This window comes from Gracilinanus agilis, chromosome 4, assembly GCF_016433145.1.
Source record: "Gracilinanus agilis isolate LMUSP501 chromosome 4, AgileGrace, whole genome shotgun sequence".
Lineage (NCBI taxonomy): Eukaryota > Metazoa > Chordata > Mammalia > Didelphimorphia > Didelphidae > Gracilinanus > Gracilinanus agilis.
In genome coordinates, this window is record NC_058133.1 from 240,818,180 (window position 1) to 240,838,160 (window position 19,981).

A 19,981-nucleotide genomic window follows, 5' to 3' on the forward strand; every position below is an offset into this window, starting at 1 on the left:
CCAGTATCCTCAGTCATCATAAGATCCTGAGTTGTGAGTAGGAGCTTCTTACCAACATTTTTTCCCCCCATCTTCATTTGCATTCTTTTTTTCTCATCCTTGTAAATTCCTACTTTGTGTTCTCCTTATCCTAGTCATTTCAAATTTATCTTTCTGGACAAGGATATGATTTCCCAAAGCTACAATTTGTTAACACACTCAACTCTATTCCACCTTGGTCAGTCCTTAGTTTCCTCTATGCTTCAGATTTCACTGTGACTGTTGGAAGAGGCAGAATGTAGTAGTGGATGGCACATTGGACTTGGGTAAGGAAGACTTGGTTAAATACTGCCTCAACTACTTATTAATACTCTGTGACCCTAGGCAAGATACTTTAATATGTTGTTGTCACAATTTTTTCATCTTAAATCTCTTCATCTGATGTTCATTCCATTTCCCCCTTCCCTTATCTCACCACATGTCAGAACACATCTGGAATTTGCCCTATACTCAAGTCACACAGTGATCCTTATCAAAGCATTTCAGTTGGAAGGGACTTCTGTGGCCATCTTATTCTAGCCTATGGCTGAAAAAGAATCCCTTTTACAATGTATTTATCAAGTAATCATATAGCTTTTGCTTGAAGACTACTCATGGTACTAGAGTATCTTAGCTTCTGAGGCAGCACATTCCACAGATCATTAATAAGTCATGAAACCAAAATATCCTATATGCTTCTAGTTTTGCTGTCTGGGATTAAACAGAACAAGTTTTTTTAGACTACCACCTTCTGTTGTTGACATATAGTACATTAAAAAGCTACAAGTCTTTTACAAATTGTTGTCCAGCTACTCCTCCCACATCTTGTACTTACAGTTCATTTTTTGTTTTTTGTAGAAATGGTTCTTCATTTGCTTTTTTAACTTTTAGTAGCTCAGTTTCTCTGATAAAATGCAAAATTTTCAGCCTAGCTAGCATGTAAACCCCTCCACATTCTGGCTCCAAACTTTATTTTTGGTCTCATATCATATTGTTGTTCTTCAGATTAGTAGTTACTTAACTCTATAATCCATCTCCTACCCGTGAACACATACAAGTCTTTCTCCGTGCCTGGAATGGCTTTTTTCATCTCTGACTTTCACAATCTTTATTTTCCTTCTGATGTCACTTTTGTGACATGTCCTTTGAACCCTTCAGTTTTAGTGTTCTCACATCTCAATTTATGTTGTTATATTTCACCCTCCCATATCCTGTAGAATATAAACTCCATCAAGGTTGGAGACAATTTCATTTTTATCATCCTTAGCCTCTTACATAAAGTAGGCACTTAATTTTTGATGAATTAATTATCTTACCTGAGTTTTCACTGGTGCTAGACAGTCCTCCAATTCTTCTTTTAGTAATTCTAATATGTTCTCTGAAGTGGCTGTTCTTCTTATCCTTAAGGTTACTGAGAAGATGAAGTCCATCAATTACCAATTACACAGTTGAAAAAAAATCTGTTTATCTTTCTTTTGCTCTAGTGGAGGAGTTGATCCTCTTCTTTCCACGAATGTAGAATATTTTATTTTTTACCATATCTCTACTGTAGAATGTAGCCTTGTATGCATATATATATATACACATATATATACATATATATATACATATATATATATAATATTTTTTTTAAACCCTTAACTTCTGTGTATTGACTTATAGGTGGAAGAGTGGTAAGGGTAGGCAATGGGGGTCAAGTGACTTGCCCAGGGTCACACAGCTGGGAAGTGTCTGAGGCCGGATTTGAACCTAGGACCTCCTGTCTCTAGGCCTGGCTCTCAATCCACTGAGCTACCCAGCTGCCCCCAGCCTTGTATATATTAAACACAACAGGCCATGCAGAAGAAGCAGAATCAAACACAACATAGTCCTCTTACCAATAAAGCTACTTAGAGGTTTTAAATGGAGCATTTTCTGCTTCATATTTCACAGAGGGTTGATATAAAACATGCCCAGTGGTGTGGGAAGCTATATGAAGGGATTTAGACGTATGTGACTCTGTCCTTAGGTGGAGAACTTAAAATTCTAAAAATTGGAAGTGCAAGTTGCTTACAGTGCCTGACACATAGATACTCCTTAATAAAGCCTTAATTAATTCAGAGTCTGGGACCAATATAAAAGCAGTTATAAACTATATACATAAAGTTTTGGGGAGGTCAGGGACAAAAGTAGGATAAGATTGGCAGAGATGGATAGGCTATGATCTGCATCATGGGTAGGAATTTCCAAATTAATGAGATCACAAATTCATTTCACTGATTACTGAATAATTTGATCTGAGAATTCAAAGAAAACATAGAATTCTTGTTCAACCCATACCTAAAGCATACATCCCCTCTATAAAGGGATAAGATCGCTGATTGTTGATCATTTATTTCTAATTTGAAGACCTCTAGTGAGAGGAAACTGAATGTTCTCAAGATACAGGCTGTGGCATAAGAGAAGAAAAGCTCACTGTGGGTTGGAATATTTGCCAAAGGCTTTGTAGAAGAAATCAAACCAAATTTTGTCCTTTAAGGACAAAATAACTAGCATGACTAGGATTTGGATTGGCTGAAGGCGATTGGACAAAGCATTCTCTAGTCCGAGATTATGTGTTTTATGTGGAATGGACTGCATGAGGGTAAAAAATGTGGAGGTAAAAATGTCGAGGTACATTTTTGGGGACAATGAGAGGAAAGTGATCTGATATGAAGTTTATCTAAAGGTATGCTAATACCAAAGGTCAGTGAAAAGGCTTAGCAATATATGCTTCTTTTTGTATTTTCTCAATTTAGAGACACAAACATTTATAATTGTAGAAATTAGTTTTATTAGCAATATCTATAGATTAGCTGTATCTATTTTAGGGCTTTGTTCTGACTTAAAAAGATTCTTCACTTATTTAAATTGAGGGAAAATCCGGTTCTAATCCCTAGAAATTTTGAATTTTTGGAGTATTTAATGTTGTATTACTTTCAAGTACATATTTGACCTAGACAAAATGTTGGAAATTAGAGATAACTGAGATTCCATGTACAGAATACATAATAATTATTTGAAATTGCAATTTCAGTTGTTTATGGATGTTTCTGAAGTAGTTCTAAGTACTTGAAACTTGGTTGATTATTAATTTACCTTTCTTAAGACTTACTTTTTTACCTGTTACATATTTTATTTGTATAGTCTAGAAAATTTTGCTTAGGAAAATTAAATTGTCCATCTTAGATAATAAGGAGTTTGAATTAATTCAAACCACTAATTATTGAATTAAGTAATGAAATAAGATGATGTTAATACATGTACATATATACATACATATGTATACCTATGTATGTATATTTGTTATGTATGCTTAGAAATGCTCTTGAAATATCAAGTATGTACAAATGTATTCTGGTAGAAAACAGGTAAAATCCAAGTAATATAAAAGAGGTATTGTTTAAACTTTATCTGTCAATATCTCACTTAGGTCATAAGAAATGGCAAATTCAATTTCATGTTTTCAGTCAGTGTATCCCATAGTGTCATTTTTAGGAGGAAAAAAAGACTTTTTGCCCTAACTGCTTAAGAGTCACAATATTGACTAATTTTTAACAAGGATTTTGCTTGGCCAAGTTACATGCTCCTTGGTCCTCACTAAAAATTAAGGGAAGCCTAGAAGGCTTATGGAGCCCCTTGCAGCCTCTAGGCCTATGAAATAAGTATGTAATCCGTTGATTGTATCTTTGGGTACAATAGTAATAGCTAATATTTATATTGTACCTAAAAGGTTTACAATTTATTTTATACATTTGTATATGTATATTACATGCATAAGAGAATATATACATATATCATTTGACCTTTATAACAAATGTTACAAAATAGATGGCGATATTAGTGCTATCCCCATTTGCCAGATGAGGAAATTGAGGCTGCAATTTACCAACCCATCACCCAGCTAGTGTCTGAAGCATAATTTGAATTTATTTTCTTGACTCCAAAATTTATCCTTTCTATCCAGTATACCAGTGGTATCAAACTCAAATTGAAATGGATCAATTACAAATTAACATAATCTATTGTATTGTATTTTTATTTGTTTTGTTAAATATTTCCCGGTTATATTTTATTCTAGTTTGGCAGCCAGCACAAGTTTTTTTTTTGTTTTTGTTTTTGTTTTTGTTTTGTTTTGTTTTAAACCCTTACCTTCTGTCCTGGAGTCAATATACTCCAGGGCAGAAGAGTGGTAAGGGCTAGGCAATGGGGGTTAAGTGACTTGCCCAGGGTCACACAGTTAGAAAGTGTCTGAGGCCAGATTTGAACCTAGGACCTCCAGTCTCTTGGCCTGGCTCTTAATCCACTGAACCACCTAGCTGTCCTCTAGCACAAGTTTTTAATACCCGTGCTACACTACCTAGTCTCCTGGATTTTGACCTCCAAACTATTGATTGAATTTACTCATCTTTTTATTCATAAAAACATTTATTGAGTATTTCCTGTGTACATATAGAACTACCATTGTAAGCACTGAAGGGAATATTACTTGTAGAAAAGACTTTTTTTTCCTCTAAATTCTCCAAAAAGCAGTTCTACTCTCTTTTAAAGTTTTGGTTATAACATGTGATTTATTATGTTTTCTAGGACTCTCAGGATTTCAGAATTCATAACTGGAAGGGATCTTATATATTATTTAATATAATCCTCTCATTTTAAACATGATTAAATTCACACCTGGAGAGGGAGGAGTTCGAAGTTTCATACATATTCATATTACAGACCCAATTAATTTAAGACATTTAATAGTGTCCATAGCAATAAAGGATTTTCAGAGTACCATTTTCATGTGTCTAAAGAAATATAGTAATGAGAAGTCTCTCTCCCCATCCCAACAAATTAGTATTACTATTGCTGACTGGAGCTGGCCACTACACTACCCCTCTCCTTCACCTCCTTCTTGTCATTGATGATTCTGATAACCAAAATCTTTCTAATAAAGTTGTCTTATACTTTTCTTTCATCTCCAGGAAATAGTGTAATTAAAATTTTTGAATAAATAAGCATGATAAGTTTATGAACATCTCTAAATATTATTAGATTTTAGCTATTTTGGCCTTTCTGAAATGTCTTTTTTGGATGAAAGATAAATTCCCAAAGTTTCTGATTGTTAGATGAACAAAACATTGAGATAGTAAGAGAGTGGTGGAAAAATTTCTGATTTCTATAAACGTTTGCTCTTATCTTTTATTTTTTAATTTGTGAAATAAAAATACAAAATGAAGTTTGCAAATATAGACCTATAATGATTAATAAATTCACACAGAAAACAATAGTTAATGAGGAAGTATTTGACCTATCTTAGAGTAAAAGAAACATCTGCTTCTTCTGTTTAAGCTAATGCATAACCTCCTGAGTTGGCAGTTATTTCTCTTTACATTTGTTTTCTCATCTATGAAATGAAAATACATTTGATTGTCTTGTTTTTTCACGACACTTGTGGAATAGTGCCTTGAAATTTTAGACAATGTTTTCATTTTTTTAAACTACTGACTTTTTTGTTGAATATGTTATAAAATTGCATTAATGAATTTGAGATTGTGAATGTCATGATAAGAAGGAAAAAAAGAACTTTGTTGGTTTTAAAAATCAGTATTATCTCTAGCATAAGCAGAGATACTACTCTGGTTTAATTTCATAGTCTGAATTTTCTTCAAGTTCTTGTAGCCCTTGCTAATGTCTGGTGATCATTCTTAGGGATTTAACACAATTTTGTTCATATTGGGCACTTAATAATTGTGTATTGTTTCAATTTATGGCATTTGCCTTAAAATTGTTTTAGAAGAGTGTCATATAGTGTTAAGGGTAGTTAGGAACCATCACTATGTTCTAGGAGTAGCACATGCCATTTTAAAGCAACTTATGAAGAGAGTGATGACAAGGTATTCACCCTCATTTACCATTTTTCCTTACATTATACCTTCCTTAGTTTATGTCTATAATTTTGGTGATTTTTGCTCTTAAACACTAAGTAATCTGGTCTAGGAGAAAATATTTGGAAGTCAGGAAGTAGGTTTTTAGTTCTTTGTTTTGATCCTGAATAGCTTTGTGCCCTAAAACAAATCACTTTTACTCATAGTTTCTCTTATGAAAACCTTTTAAAACGTATTTTATTTTATATTTTTCCTGTATTTCCTTTACTTAGCTTCTTTATAGATGCCATAAAGACATTAATTTTCACAGCATATGTCTCTTGTTGCATAATTCATCATTTTCAGTATATGCTTTGGTGTCAGATTGCCCTAGTCATTCAGTAAATGAATCTTTGAAATGTCTTTAGTAGATTCAATTGATGAATAGTTAGCATAAATATTGAATTGATTTTTCATTTTGAGAAAGTTTTCTTATTACTTAGGATATTTTTTGTGAACGTTCAGAGTAGAACTTGTTTTTAATCTATATTTGTGGTAGAAGTCTTAAAAACAGGTTCCAGAAATGGTTATTTTCTGCTTTTGTGAAATAACTTTTCATGATAATTATATTTTCAGAGAATTCGGTCTACAGTGGATGAAAAAGAACAAAAACAGCTACTTATGGACTTGGATGTGGTGATGCGGAGTAGTGATTGCCCTTATATTGTTCAATTTTATGGAGCACTCTTCAGAGAGGTATGAATGAACACCTGTGGCTTTTACCAATAGAATGCCCATCATATTAAAGAAAATTAGATGACCACTAGCCTTGGAGCTAGTAGTGATTTAGGAGATTAGTCCAAATTTTTCACTTTTCACATTAGGAAACTCAGAGAAGTTAATAGTTTTTATTATTGATTATATCCAGCTCCATTCTTTCTTTCTGATGTTCATAAGAGATCAGTTTTATAGCTAGAAAAGATTCTGGGAGATTATCAAGTCCAATCTTGTCATTTTGAAGAAACTTCACCTTATTAAAATTAAATGAATAAAATCTTTGTGCTCTAATGGACCTCAGGGATTATCTAGTCTAATTAGTATTAGAATTTTTTCTTTTAACAAAAACTTACTTTTTGTCTTAGAAACTATATAAGTATCAGTTCTAAAGCAGAGGAACTATAAGAAGTGTAGACAGTTAGGAATAAGTGACTTGTCCAGGGTCACACAGCTAGAAAGTGTCTGAGGCCAGATTTGAACCCAGTGCTCTGTCCACTGAGTCACCTAGCTGCCCCAGGAATCTTTTCTATAATACTTCTGACATGTTTACCCAACTTTTGCCTCACTTCTTGTAGTTATGGAGAGTTATGAAGCAGCCAGTTCATTGTTGTACAGCTCTATTTGTATATTTTTGGCTTCCTTTTTCCTCTTTATCTTTTCTCAGCTATTATTCTTGATTACTTCAAAATTCATATACTTATTAACACATGCTTAGTAAATATTTGTTTTAATTGATTGGCAGCTGTTTATTTTTGTTCCACTCTTTTGAATCACCTGGAATCAACATTTTATATTAGCATATTACTGACCTAGCTATTCTAAAAACTATTCTTCTTACCAGTTTATGAATTAAAAAAATTTCTTTACCAGTTACACTAATTCTGTAGAGTCTATTTTCTACCCTCATTGGACCCTATGATAATTTCTTCTTCCCTCAAACTAGGGAGGAACCAAACTTTTTTTTTTAACACCTAGACTGCTTTGATAGCTGTTTTAGCATTATGTGTACTGTAATGCAAGGATGCAACAGAGGCTTTTGCTCTTGCAAGAATCAACTGTAAACTTCCTGGCAGTTAGAACTCTTAGAATGTTCACAAAAGTTCACTTGGAGTATGAGGCTTGAAGAGAGCTGATGTTCCAACTGGGGTTTTGCCTTGGCCTGTGCTTTTGTTTCTGGACAATTTGAACATAGCTGATTTCTCTGGACCTCTCCCTGACGTCTCCTTATTATACCCCTGTTTATTTCTCTGAATTTCCCTTTGGTCTCTGGGAGGAAGGGTGGTTTTGGTTTTGGTGACTAGACTTTGTGGGCTTTAGTTTTCTGTAGGCAAGTAGGACATCCTAAAATCAAGCTATCCCTTATTTTATTGATCTAGTAAATACTTTACTTTTATTCATGCCTTTGTTGTAATATATCTTATATTTTATTCTTCTTGGAAAGAAGGGGTTAATTTAACTTTCACTATTTAGTTTTAGCATAATGCTCCCAATTGGTTACCCTCCAGATTAAGGCCTAAGGATGTGATGTCCTAGGTTCAGACCTGACCTCAGACACTTCCTAGTTGTGTGACCCTGGGCTTACCAGTCTTCTGCCTTTGAACCAATACTGGTTCTAAGACAGAAGCTAAGGGTTTAAAAAACAAAAAAACTCTTGCTCCCATGCCTCTGAATTTGTTCTTATCATACTCTGTAAAATGCTTACACTTCTTTCTCTTTAAATCCAGTGTCTTATTCCAATCCCTCTATTTCCCTAAAGGCAGCTTTACCTTTTTTGAGCTTATATTTTGCTTATACCAGAGGCAGTTGGTGAGATAGTGGATAAAATTCTGGTCCTCTGGTCAAGAAGGCCCAGATTCAATTCTGGCCTCATACACTAGGGATATAATCCTGGGCAAGCCACTGAATCCCAACCTCAGTTTTCCCAATTTTAAAATAGTGATAATACCTATTCACAGGATTATTGTGAGAACCCAACATATATATTTGTAAAAAGTACTTAGCACAGTGTTTAACATATAATAGGCACTATGTAGAGGCTTAGTCCCTTCTTTCCCTTATACTTTTATTACATGCTTCTTTTCTATTTCTAACAATCTTTTTATGTGTATAAGTTTTATCTCTCCAATTAAATTGAGGCTTTTTGGGAGAAGTAATTATATCTCACATTTTAATTTTTTTTCCCATTATGCCAATTACACTTCCTTGGACACAGTAGATGCTTAATAAATATTTGTTTTAATTGACTAAAATCTATTTATATGTACAGTATCTTGAAATGTAGAAATTGTGTAGATTTTATAGTAGATACCAAATAACAAGTGTTTATTGAATCTGATCTGGTATAGCTTAGAAATCATTGGTATTTTTTTTTGTCATTAAAGTTTAGCCTCCTTTCATCAAATGATTTGGATATGAAGTTTTCATTCATTTATTCTTTGTTTCCAATTAGGCAGAGATGATCATATTTGAGACCTGAAAGCTTCCTATAATAAAAGTAGTCCAATTAATCTAGTCACATGTTGAAAAAGGAATGCTCAATCAGAGAAAACATAGAGGAAAAAAATTGAGGGAAGAACAAATGAGTTTCAGTTTGGATATGTTGGGACAAATATATTTAAATGAACTATCACAAACCAAGAAAAGAATCAGTTGTTTTAGTTTTATTTGAAGATAAGTCTAAGCCTGATTTGTGTATTCAACATTTGAGGCAATAGTAGGATCAAACTTTATAGAATCACCAAGGAGAAAGGGAAAAATGGAATTTGATCAGCTAGTTCAAAATATGAAGATTAGTGAAAAAATTTTTTTAAATAAGAAAGCCATTTACGTCAATAAGAATTAAGTACTATTTTATTCAATGATTTTAAACATGTGCAAATTAATAAATTAGTAAAAGGACAAAAAATAAAGATACAAATATTTAAGAAAATCTTAGATAAATTTACAGATTAAAACCATAGTCAAGCAAGACAAGTTACATGTTGAATTTATTATTACAGTGAGGAACTGTTTGTTTTACAGAGTTGTGAGGAGTGTTTTTATTGTTTTTATTAATATGTTTGAAAATAAAAACATTCTTTTCACAATAGTCATAAATTTTCAATATAATACTTTTTTCTCTTCTATTTCATATGTGGAAAGGCTCATTTTGGGGTCTTTATGAAGCTCAGAAATTTAAAAATAATGCATTCTCTTCCTGTGTGAGATTCTGTATTAATGTTTATTTTTTTTCCTCTATAAATCCTCCAACAAAGATATATCCTAGGCCTTTTAAAATCTTGGAAGCACTAAGTTACTCAGGTTTTTCATTTGTTGTGTCTTGTTCTTGTCTCCTTTTCTGATCTTTTATTTCCTGGATTATATTTTTTAATACCTTTTTAGGCACATGTTATTAGTAATATATGACATTCTTTGGGTTGCTTTCAGTTTTTATGCTGCTCATACATAGTCTTTAAAAACTGTTTGTAATATTTTAAATGCAATTTGACTTCAGTTATATAATAGATAGATATAGATAATATAGATAGCTTATCCCCTGAAATGTATTTGATTTGATGTTAGATCTCAAAACAGTTATGAACTGTGGAATTCAAATGTCACTTCCAAGCACTGAGAAATGTGGAATTCAAATGTCACTTCCAAGCACTGAGAAATGAGAAATAAAGGTAATCTGATAGTTCTACCTTGTGCAAGGGACTTTCAGGTTCTAAATAATAAAAGTCATAACTTTGGTTTACAAAATTAGGTTATAAAACCCAACTCATTCATATCCATAGAAACATTCAGAATTTAGTATTATCATAGAATTTATTTTTAAAAATGTTATTTTTGAAGAAAAAAGAAAGCTCAGAGTAAGAAATGTAGAAAATACGCTAAACTAGGGAATATCTCCATATTACCTCTCTTTTTTTCTTTTTTCTGTCTTTCTCCCAATCTCACCCTTTATCAGAAATCAAACATCCTTAGAGATCAAGTCATTTTTCAACCCAAAATAGGAATATGGTCTTCAGCATATCTGATAGATGAAAATACAGGACTTTGTAAGGCAGCCCATTTCATTTTTAGGCAGCTTTATTTTTTCATTCTACCACATAGCCTATGTGAAATATAGCAACTGGGAGTAGCTTATATTCTATGTATGTGCTCTCCTTCATCATCTCTGCTTCTCAGTAGGTGATGTAACCTAGCCTCGAAATCAATTAAAGATCTGAGTTTTCATCCTACCTTAGATAATGGTTGTGTGACACTTGGCAAATTACTTAATCTCTTTTGGTGTCAGTTTTCCACATCTATAAAGTGGGAATAATAATGTAATTTTCCCTACAGGATTGTTATGAGCATAAATGAGATGAAATATACAGTTTTTGCAAAACTTAATGCACTATGTAAATGTTAGATTTTTTTTTTTTTAAACCCTTGTTCTTCGGTGTATTGTCTCATAGGTGGAAGTGTGGTAAGGGTGGGCAATGGGGGTCAGGTGACTTGCCCAGAGTCACACAGCTGGGAAGTGGCTGAGGCCGGGTTTGAACCTAGGACTTCCTGTCTCTAGGCCTGACTCTCACTCCACTGAGCTACCCAGCTGCCCCCAATGTTAGATTTTTTAAAAATTAAGGTAGGTAAGAGATGTTGGTCTAAATCTAATTTCTGCCCATTTCTTTTCTAGTTTTCCCTGTAGTTTTTATCAAATTGAATTCTTGCTTTACTAATTTGAGTCTACTGTATCGTACACTATTTTGTTCAATTGTTTCTTCAAGTCATGTACACAATAATTTTTTAATGATTTTTGCTTTGTAGTATGATTTCAAATTTGTACTATTATTGAACTTTTCAATACTCCTTGATGTGTTGATATCACTACTAGGCCTATATGGTCCAAAGAGATTAAAGAAAGGATAATGGCCCATACATAGAAAAATATTCATAGTAGCTCTTTATGTGGTGGAAAGTAATGAGAATGGCTAAACAAAGTATGGTATGTGAATATAATATAGTCCTTTGTGTTGTAAAAAACAATATCTTTTTTAAAAAACTCTTACCTTCCATCTTAGAATCAATACTGTGTATTGGTTCCAAGGAAGAAGAGCAGTAAGGCTAGGCAGTGGGGAGTTAAGCAACTTACCCAGGGTCACAAAGCAGGTCTGAGGCCAGCTTTGAATGCAAGACCTTCTGTCTCTAGACCTGGCTCTGAATCCACTGAACCACCTAGCTGTCCCCAAAAGGTACAGTTTCATAGAAACTAGTATTTAATATAAATAATAATTATAGAAATTAACTAAACAACTTTTAAAGACTTAAGAACTCTGATCTGTACTCATCTTGATTTAGGGGATTTTGATCTTGATGTATGTGTTTCTACTTTTTGAAAGAGTTGAGACATGTTGTTTGTGTGTGTATTTTATTGTTATTATTTTATTATTCTGAACTTCACAAACCTCAACAACAACAAAAATAAGTCCATGTTAAAAAATGCAGAAATGGAGATTGTCTGAAATCTAGAGGAACCAAAGAAACATGATTCATGTTGTCTTTCTCCTTTCTTCCCTCCCCCCTCCTGGAGTTGACAAGCAATTCAACTGAGTTTTGTCAGTTCAACAAGTATTGTCACTCAAAACACATTTCCATATTATTCATTTTTGTAAGTGAATAATCTTATAAAACCAAAATCTCAAATCATATACCCAAATAAACAAATGATAAACCATATGTTTTCATCTGCATTTCTACTCCAATGGGTCTTTCTCTAGTTATAGATAGCATTCTTTTTCATAATTCCTGCAGAATTTCCTGGTTTGTTGTATTACTGTTAGTAACAAAGTCTTATTACATTCACGCAGTCCACATTGTTTCAATTACTATGTATAATGCTTTGGTTCTGTTATTTCGCTTTGCACCCATTCATATAGTTCTTTTCAGTTCTTTCTGAAATCATCCTGTTGGCTCTTTCTTATAGCACAATAGTAGTCCATCACCATTATATATCACATTTATTCAGCCATTCTCCAGTTGAGGGACATCTTGAGGTTTCCAATTCTTTGTCCCCACAAAAAGCACAGCTATAAATTTTATTATTTTTTTTTTTTTGTACAAATAAGTCTTTTCCCATTTAAAAAAAAATTCTTTGGGACACAGACCTAGTAGTGGTATTGCTGGATCAAAAGGTATGCATTCTTTTATATCCATTTGGGCATAATTCCAAATTGCCCTCCAGAATGGTCAAATTAATTCACAACTCCACACTTTCACATTCACAAACATTCACAACATACATTAGTGTCCCAATTTGCCACATTCCCTCCAACATTTATTATTTTTATTTATTGTCATTTTGGCCAATCTGATAGATGTGAGGTGGTACTTCAGAGTTGTTTTAATTTGCATTTCAAGTATCAAGAGGGATTTAAAATATTTTTTCATATAATTATTGGTAGCTTTGATTTCTTCATCTGAAAACTGCCTATTTATGTCCTTTCACCATTTATCATTTAGGGAATGACTTGGATTCTTATAAATTTGACTTAGTTCTTTATGTATTTGAGAAATAAGACCTTTTTCAGAGAAATTTGTTATAAAAAAATTTCCCCAATTTGTTGCTTCTCTTCTAATCTTGTTGCATTGGTTTTGTTTGTACAAAACCTTTTTGATTTAATATAACAAAATTATTCTTTTTATATCTTAAAATGCTCTCTGTCTATTGTTTGGTCATAAATTCTTCCTTTCTCCATAGATCTGATTTACTTATAATATCGCTCTTTGTATTTAAATCACTTATCTTGGTAAAGAGTGTGAGTTACTGATCTAAACCTAATTTTTGTCATACTGTTTTCCAATTTTCCTAGCAGATTTTGTCAAATAGTGAGTTCTTATCCCAAAATCTGGTATCTTTGGATTTGTCAAACACTAGATTGCTGAGGTCTTTTACACCTAGTCTATTTCTTTGAGCTATCTTTTTATTTCTTAGCCAGTATCAGATTACTTTGATAATTACTACTTTATAGTACAGTTTAAGACCTGCTACTGCTAGGCCACTGTTGTTTTTTTTTTTTTTTTCACTTAATATTCCTAATCTTTTGTTCTTACAGATGAATTTTGTTACAATTTTTTCTAGTTCTATAAAATATTTTTGTTTGTTTTATAGGTATAGCATTGAATAAGTAAATTAATTTAGGTAGGGTCATCATTTTTATTATATTAGCTCAGCCTACCCATGAGCGATTAATGTTTTTCCAATTGTTTAGATCGAATTTTATTTGTGTGAAAAGGAGGCGTGTATTTTGGGGATGGCCAACATGAATTTGTTTTCCTTGACTGTGTATATTCATTGTGAGGATTTTCTTTTTTTCATTTGTGGAAGTAGAACATAGAAGAGGGAGCAAATAAAAATTACAGTGATTTATACATTAGCTGCAATTTTGTTTTTTAAAAAAATGATTTTGAAAGACTTAAGATCTCTGATCATTGCAATTAATTGCATTGATTGGACTACACCAGAGGAATGATAATGCCCCCTGCCTGACAGAGATAGGAGATTTAAGGAGCAGATTAAGATACTTCTTTTTGGTCAAATGTCTGCTGTATTTTGCTTGATTTTGGTTATTTGTTATATGTGTTTATTGGGGGTGGAATGTGCTTTATGGAGAGAGAGATTTGAGAGAAAGAGGATCCATATATAGTGACCTCAAAAATAAAGAGAAGGAAAAAGGTCATTGTAGCATTTCCCCTTTCCCCCTGCAACCCCAGAAAAGGTGGTTCAGATATTCTTGGGATGATCTGGCTTCACTAGCTTTATCACTAAACTTTCTGCATACTTCATTTTTAAAAAACTGCTTTTCAACTTTGAAATTAAATTCAGGTTATATTCTTTTTCAGAATGCAAATTCTTTATGCTAGTTAGCAGTGGTTATATGTGCAAGCCTCATTTTCTTTTCTGTAAAATGCTGGTCACCTAGCATCTATTAAGCACCATTATGTGTCAGGCATTGTGCTAAGTGCTAGAAGTACAAAGAGGAAAAAATTAGTCCCTGCTCTCAAGGAACTCATAGTCTAAAATAGGGAGACAACATGCAAGATACAGTGAGAATAAATTGAAGGTAATTTCAGAGGTAAGGCATTAAGATTAAGGAAGAAATAAAATAAGATGCCCAACAGGATGTCATCTGGAGAAAAGACAGAAACCAAATAGGAACAAAATTCTCTGATAATTATAACATTTGATGGAAATTTTAGTTGCCATGGAAGTTGTCATCTCTGTTCTTTTGTTTCCTGTCTTTAACCAACTAGAATTGTTGCAAACTCTGAGAATCCTTGAAGTATATAAATTTCTTCAAAGCTTCCTCTATCATTGGCTAAAAAAGACTAGCAGTATCCCTTTATGCTTCCTTTTATGTTGTCTTCAGCATGCATCATGTAGACCATGTATACTTGGTCTAGCTCAGTGATTCCCAAAGTGGGTGCCACCGCCCCCTGGTGGGTGCTGCAGCGATCCAGGGGAGCGGTGATGGCCACAGGTGCATTTATCTTTCTTATTAATTGCTATTAAAATAAAAAAAAATAATTTCCAGGGGCACTAAGTAATATTTTTTCTGGAAAGGGGGTGTGGTAGGCCAAAAAAGTTTGGGAACCACTGGTTTAGCTGATTGTCCCTCTCTGGACTCTTCCCTGCTGCTCTTCTCATCTCCCCCCCACCCCTTCCTTTCCTGCAGTTTTTATTCCTTTCCAAGTACTGTGATGTTAAGTGTATAATTAGGTGGTCCAACTCTTGTTGATATAGAAATTATTAATGAAATCTTGACAAATTTTTTTCCATTTTTTATCAGTTTTCTTTCCAGTTTTATCATTAAAAATTCTTGGGATTATCTGACTTAAGCAGATTTATTGCTGAACTTTAAACTTCAATTAAAAAGATTTCTTTTTATTCTTATGATGCAATAACAGTCCTACTTAAGACATGGCTTTATATTCTAAATTGATGCTGTTCTTGGCTTGCCATCTTTGTTGAGTTGGCAAGAAAATCGAGTATTTGCTGGCTCAGTCAATTTTTTGGTTCTTTTAAGTCTTTTGGTTGTGATTCTTAATTAGTATTAGTTGAATTTTTAGGAAATTGTAATAATCTGTGTTGCTATCTGTTCTATTATTAATTTCCCATTTTTTAACTTACAATAGCTTGTTTTAGTTTGCTAGAGTTATTTTAATTACATTTTAATTTTTTTTTAGACATGGTATTGATTTTGATGTTTGCTCTAATAAACAGTATGACTGTACAACAAGGATAACTTACTCAAAAATGACTTCCATATTTATAACTATTAGCTTCCTGTTAGAATATAATTATTTTTATTTTTGTGATGTTATTTGGTGTTGGCCGTTATGGAGTGATCAACTTTCTTCTTAAAGAAAATATTGTGGATAAATGAAATAATGCTTCTAAAGACTATATATTATCACCTCCTCTTTTTTCTTGCTCAGAAACCGTATCTTCCAATAATCTTTCCATCTTCCCCATGCCTAGCTTTCTATTGCCACTAGGTAAAGTCCATGTTCATTTAATTTGTAAAAATTTTTAAAACTTCTCCATAGAATTTCTTCACTTTCTTATCCTCTATAATGTTGATGTTTAGGTTGCTGTTATCTTTGTGGTTATTTTTCTGCAAATGTTTACCATTGAACCCGACAGTATAAGAGGATCAAGTTTTATGTTCAGATTCACAGTAAAACAATTCCATAAGAACCTGTGAGAACTTCCTTCTACTTAATTACTTACAAAGTCCTTATGTTTTTTGGATTTTATTTATAACAAGAATATTAGCATTGCAGTGATTCAGTTCTTTCACTAATGTTGGTAATTGCGAAAAGGATTTTTATTTCCAAAATCAACAATTAAAGTTAATGCTTATAAATGGTCTGCAAACATTGGTTTTTGGCCCCCTCATTCCCTTTTCTCACCTTCTTACTGCAAAGCTGAAAAGTGGGCTTCATGCAGGATTGAGAGCCAGTTTGTGTTTTTTGTTTATTTTTTTCTTTCTTGCCTTGGATTGTTAGGACCAGTGCATTCATCACCAAGTGATTATTGTACTGCATCTCTTCATAATCTAGCCTTGTCCTTGGAAAGCAAACATAGTCTTTTACCATAACTTTATTTGAAGTCTTTCCATTGTTGTATGATCAGTCAGTGCTTGTATTCAGTTGGCAGTGTCTTCAAGAGTTCAGGACTGTTGCCATGCCAAGATGGGACTTTGGGGTGGTTCTTTATGAAAGAATAATATAAGAAAGCTAGTTTAAATTATGTAACACTGTGTAATTAAAGATATTTAATATGAATTATTATTAGATGCTTATAGTGCATTACTCACACACACAGATATACCCTGTTTTTTCCCAATTTCATAGATGAGAAAATAAGTTTAGAAAGAGGAAGTGTAATCTGCCTCAAGTGATACAAATTGGCAATGGTTGAGCCAGGATTTGACTCTGACAGAGAGATGCAGTTAAGATCTGTTATAAGGAGTTTTCTTAATTTCACTCTGTCTTGTTAAGAGCAGAATTTTTATGTTAGAGGAAATTACTTAATCTCACTCTGTCTCTTTAAGAGACCATAACAGATAGATTGACCCTCCAGCTCTTTAAGAGATTGACTATAAAACAGAAAGAGGCAGTTAAGAAAGGGACTCCATTTCTCTGATTTCTTTGGGAGCAAGAGTTCTGGGGTTCTGGGTCACATTTCTCCCCTCCCCTTCCCTTCCCTCCCTCTCCCTCTCCCTTTCCCTCCCTCTCCCTCTCCCTTTCCCTCTCCTCTCCCTCTCCATCTCCATCTCTGTCAAGAGGATCTGACAGTTGAGTTTTGACAGTTTGGATTTGAGAAAAAGTCTATCGGGGCGGGGGGGTATTCTTCTCAGCACTTTGAGGGAAAAGGGCCTGACTGAGGACTTTTCTTTTCAGCACTTTGAAGGGTGCAGGAGAACTGTCTGTGTCACTATGACATACATTTTCACCATTGAGAGTTGAGGAAGAAGAAATACTTTTAAGGAGGTGTTGGAGATTAATAATTGATTTAGCTTAGGAAAGATAGCAAATTATTTCCTACCTCCTATTTTCTATCCTTATTCTTTTCCGAAGAAATAAGGAGAGGTGTTTTACCAAACTGTTCACCGGACATTTATCAAACTCCCACCAATATTTTTAACCCACAAACAGATTTTGTTAAAACTGATACCATTTACAAGGAATCATTTCCATAACAAAATTTCTCCTCATTTTTCCTTAGAAGATAACATTGGTAATAGTGCTGATACATTGGTTAAAATTTTTCTACAACTAGTAATTCAGCTTGACACATACTTTCTGAATCTTATGTGTTGTGTATTATTTACACAGTTGGTGAAGAGGGAAACAAGAACTGACTGTAATAGACTTTTAATTCTCTTCATTATCTAACACCCCACCTCCCTCATAAAACTCATCTAGAATACTCACTTTTCCATCTCCTTTCCAGCAGCTTTCTTATCTTAGCCTAGAAGATGCCTCTCTTCTGATTGGTTAAATTCATGTGAGCTACCATTTTACAATGTTTGGGGGCCATACTTCCTTTACTCTCAACTCCCCTCTCAGTCTAGAGACTTTTCCTTCTTTTCCCTAGAAGCTTTGTCCCAGCTTGGGTAGTTTAGCTGCCTTTCTTATGAAACTTCCTTTTTGTGTTATCTTTATAGAATAGAATAGAAGTGAGTGTATAAACTGTCTTTTTGACTTGTATCTCTTGCCCTTGCATGGTACTTGGCTTAATAAATTCTTTGCCATTTAACCTTTTTGGACCTTGGTTTCTAATTTTGAAATGATCTCTGAGCCTTTCTGGTTATAAAATTCTCTGATGATCCAGCTAGTAAGGTTTAATGTTTTAAAAAATGATTCATTTCTCTTTTTAGTTTATAGTATATATTTTCAAATATTTCAAAATATTTATTGTAATTTATTGATTTATTATAATGAGACCAGTATCAACTTGTGTTTTTCCAGATAGAACAATGTCTTCATTATGAGAAATAATTAGAAATTCATCAAAAATTTTATTTCCTGTGTTCAAACATAGTCCCTGGCCCTATTACAGCCTAATCAAGGGAAAAGTAGACTTAGTTTAAAAAAATATATGTAGCATTTATGAGACTATACAGGATTTTTCTGCATAATCCTGTTATAAAATGTTATAGAAGGAAATTTAAAAAAAACATTCTCATCCAGTGTGATTCATTTACTATCTAAAGTCAGTGTATAATGGTAATATATAATTTAAAGATAATTGACTTAATTTTTTTTTTTAGGGTGACTGTTGGATCTGTATGGAACTCATGTCTACCTCGTTTGACAAGTTTTACAAATATGTATATAGTGTATTAGATGATGTTATTCCAGAAGAAATTTTAGGCAAAATCACTTTAGCAGTAAGTATCTGGTTTTAATTATTTCAAATGTTAAATCTCTGTTAAATAAAAATTCAGATTTACCAAAAACAGTCATCTGGACCATCACATCCACATATCTCCTTACAGAAAGTTCTTAGAGAATATTTATAGTTTGTAGACAAGCCCTACTTGGTTCTCTAGAAACATGAGATTAGGCAGATAATATTTTCTTAGAAGCAGTTTTACAACTGGGCTGTTGAATAACTGTATAGCAGAGCTTCTAGTTTTCCACAAGGGCCAGTAAAAATAAGTAAATTATATTATTTTGAAACTAATTTGGTTGGGGCAAACTGGTATTTGGACAAAGGGTTAGAGATCGTGTATGAAAAAATTAATATATCAAGGATTTTTCAGTAACAGATTTAGTGAACCAGTACTAGAACTTGTTATGACTTGAAAAAATTAATTTTGGTTGATTTTTTTTTTTACCCCTTCCTTCACCACTTTTGTTTTTATCTTGTCCTCAAATTTATGAAATACTCTTTGTAGTTATCATCCTCAAAATGTTCAGAATGATTTTGTTCATGTTTTGTACTTTGTATGCTATCAAATTTAATGTAGAAGTCCTACTTCTTATTTCCCCTAACTTAATTTTCTAGTGATCATAGTAATCTTACAAGCAATCTAATATTTCTTTTTTTAAAATGTGCTTTATTAATAACTGTACCCACAGTAATATGATTATTTCTAATATTTCCAACCAACCAGATATGACTAGAAGAGCAAAAGAATAAAAATTCATAGATTTATAAAACTTTTAGAGACTTACCAACAAGTTCATGACATATGAATAAAAAAAATCTTGAATAATGTCCAAAATATATAGATATCTAACAGGAGGCTATCTAAGGGTCCAGACAAATAGTTTTT

At 32.9% G+C, this 19,981-nt stretch overlaps 1 protein-coding gene across 2 annotated transcripts in view; it reads left to right on the forward strand.

The window, feature by feature from the left end:
- MAP2K4 (mitogen-activated protein kinase kinase 4) overlaps positions 1–19,981 on the forward strand; it is a 179,681-nt gene that overhangs the window by 128,191 nt on the left and 31,509 nt on the right. For both annotated transcript variants that reach the window (XM_044676684.1, XM_044676683.1), the window contains 2 exons: positions 6,525–6,644; positions 18,971–19,090. In XM_044676684.1, the coding sequence (XP_044532619.1) occupies positions 6,525–6,644; positions 18,971–19,090 (240 nt within the window). The remainder of the gene's footprint in view (positions 1–6,524; positions 6,645–18,970; positions 19,091–19,981) is intronic.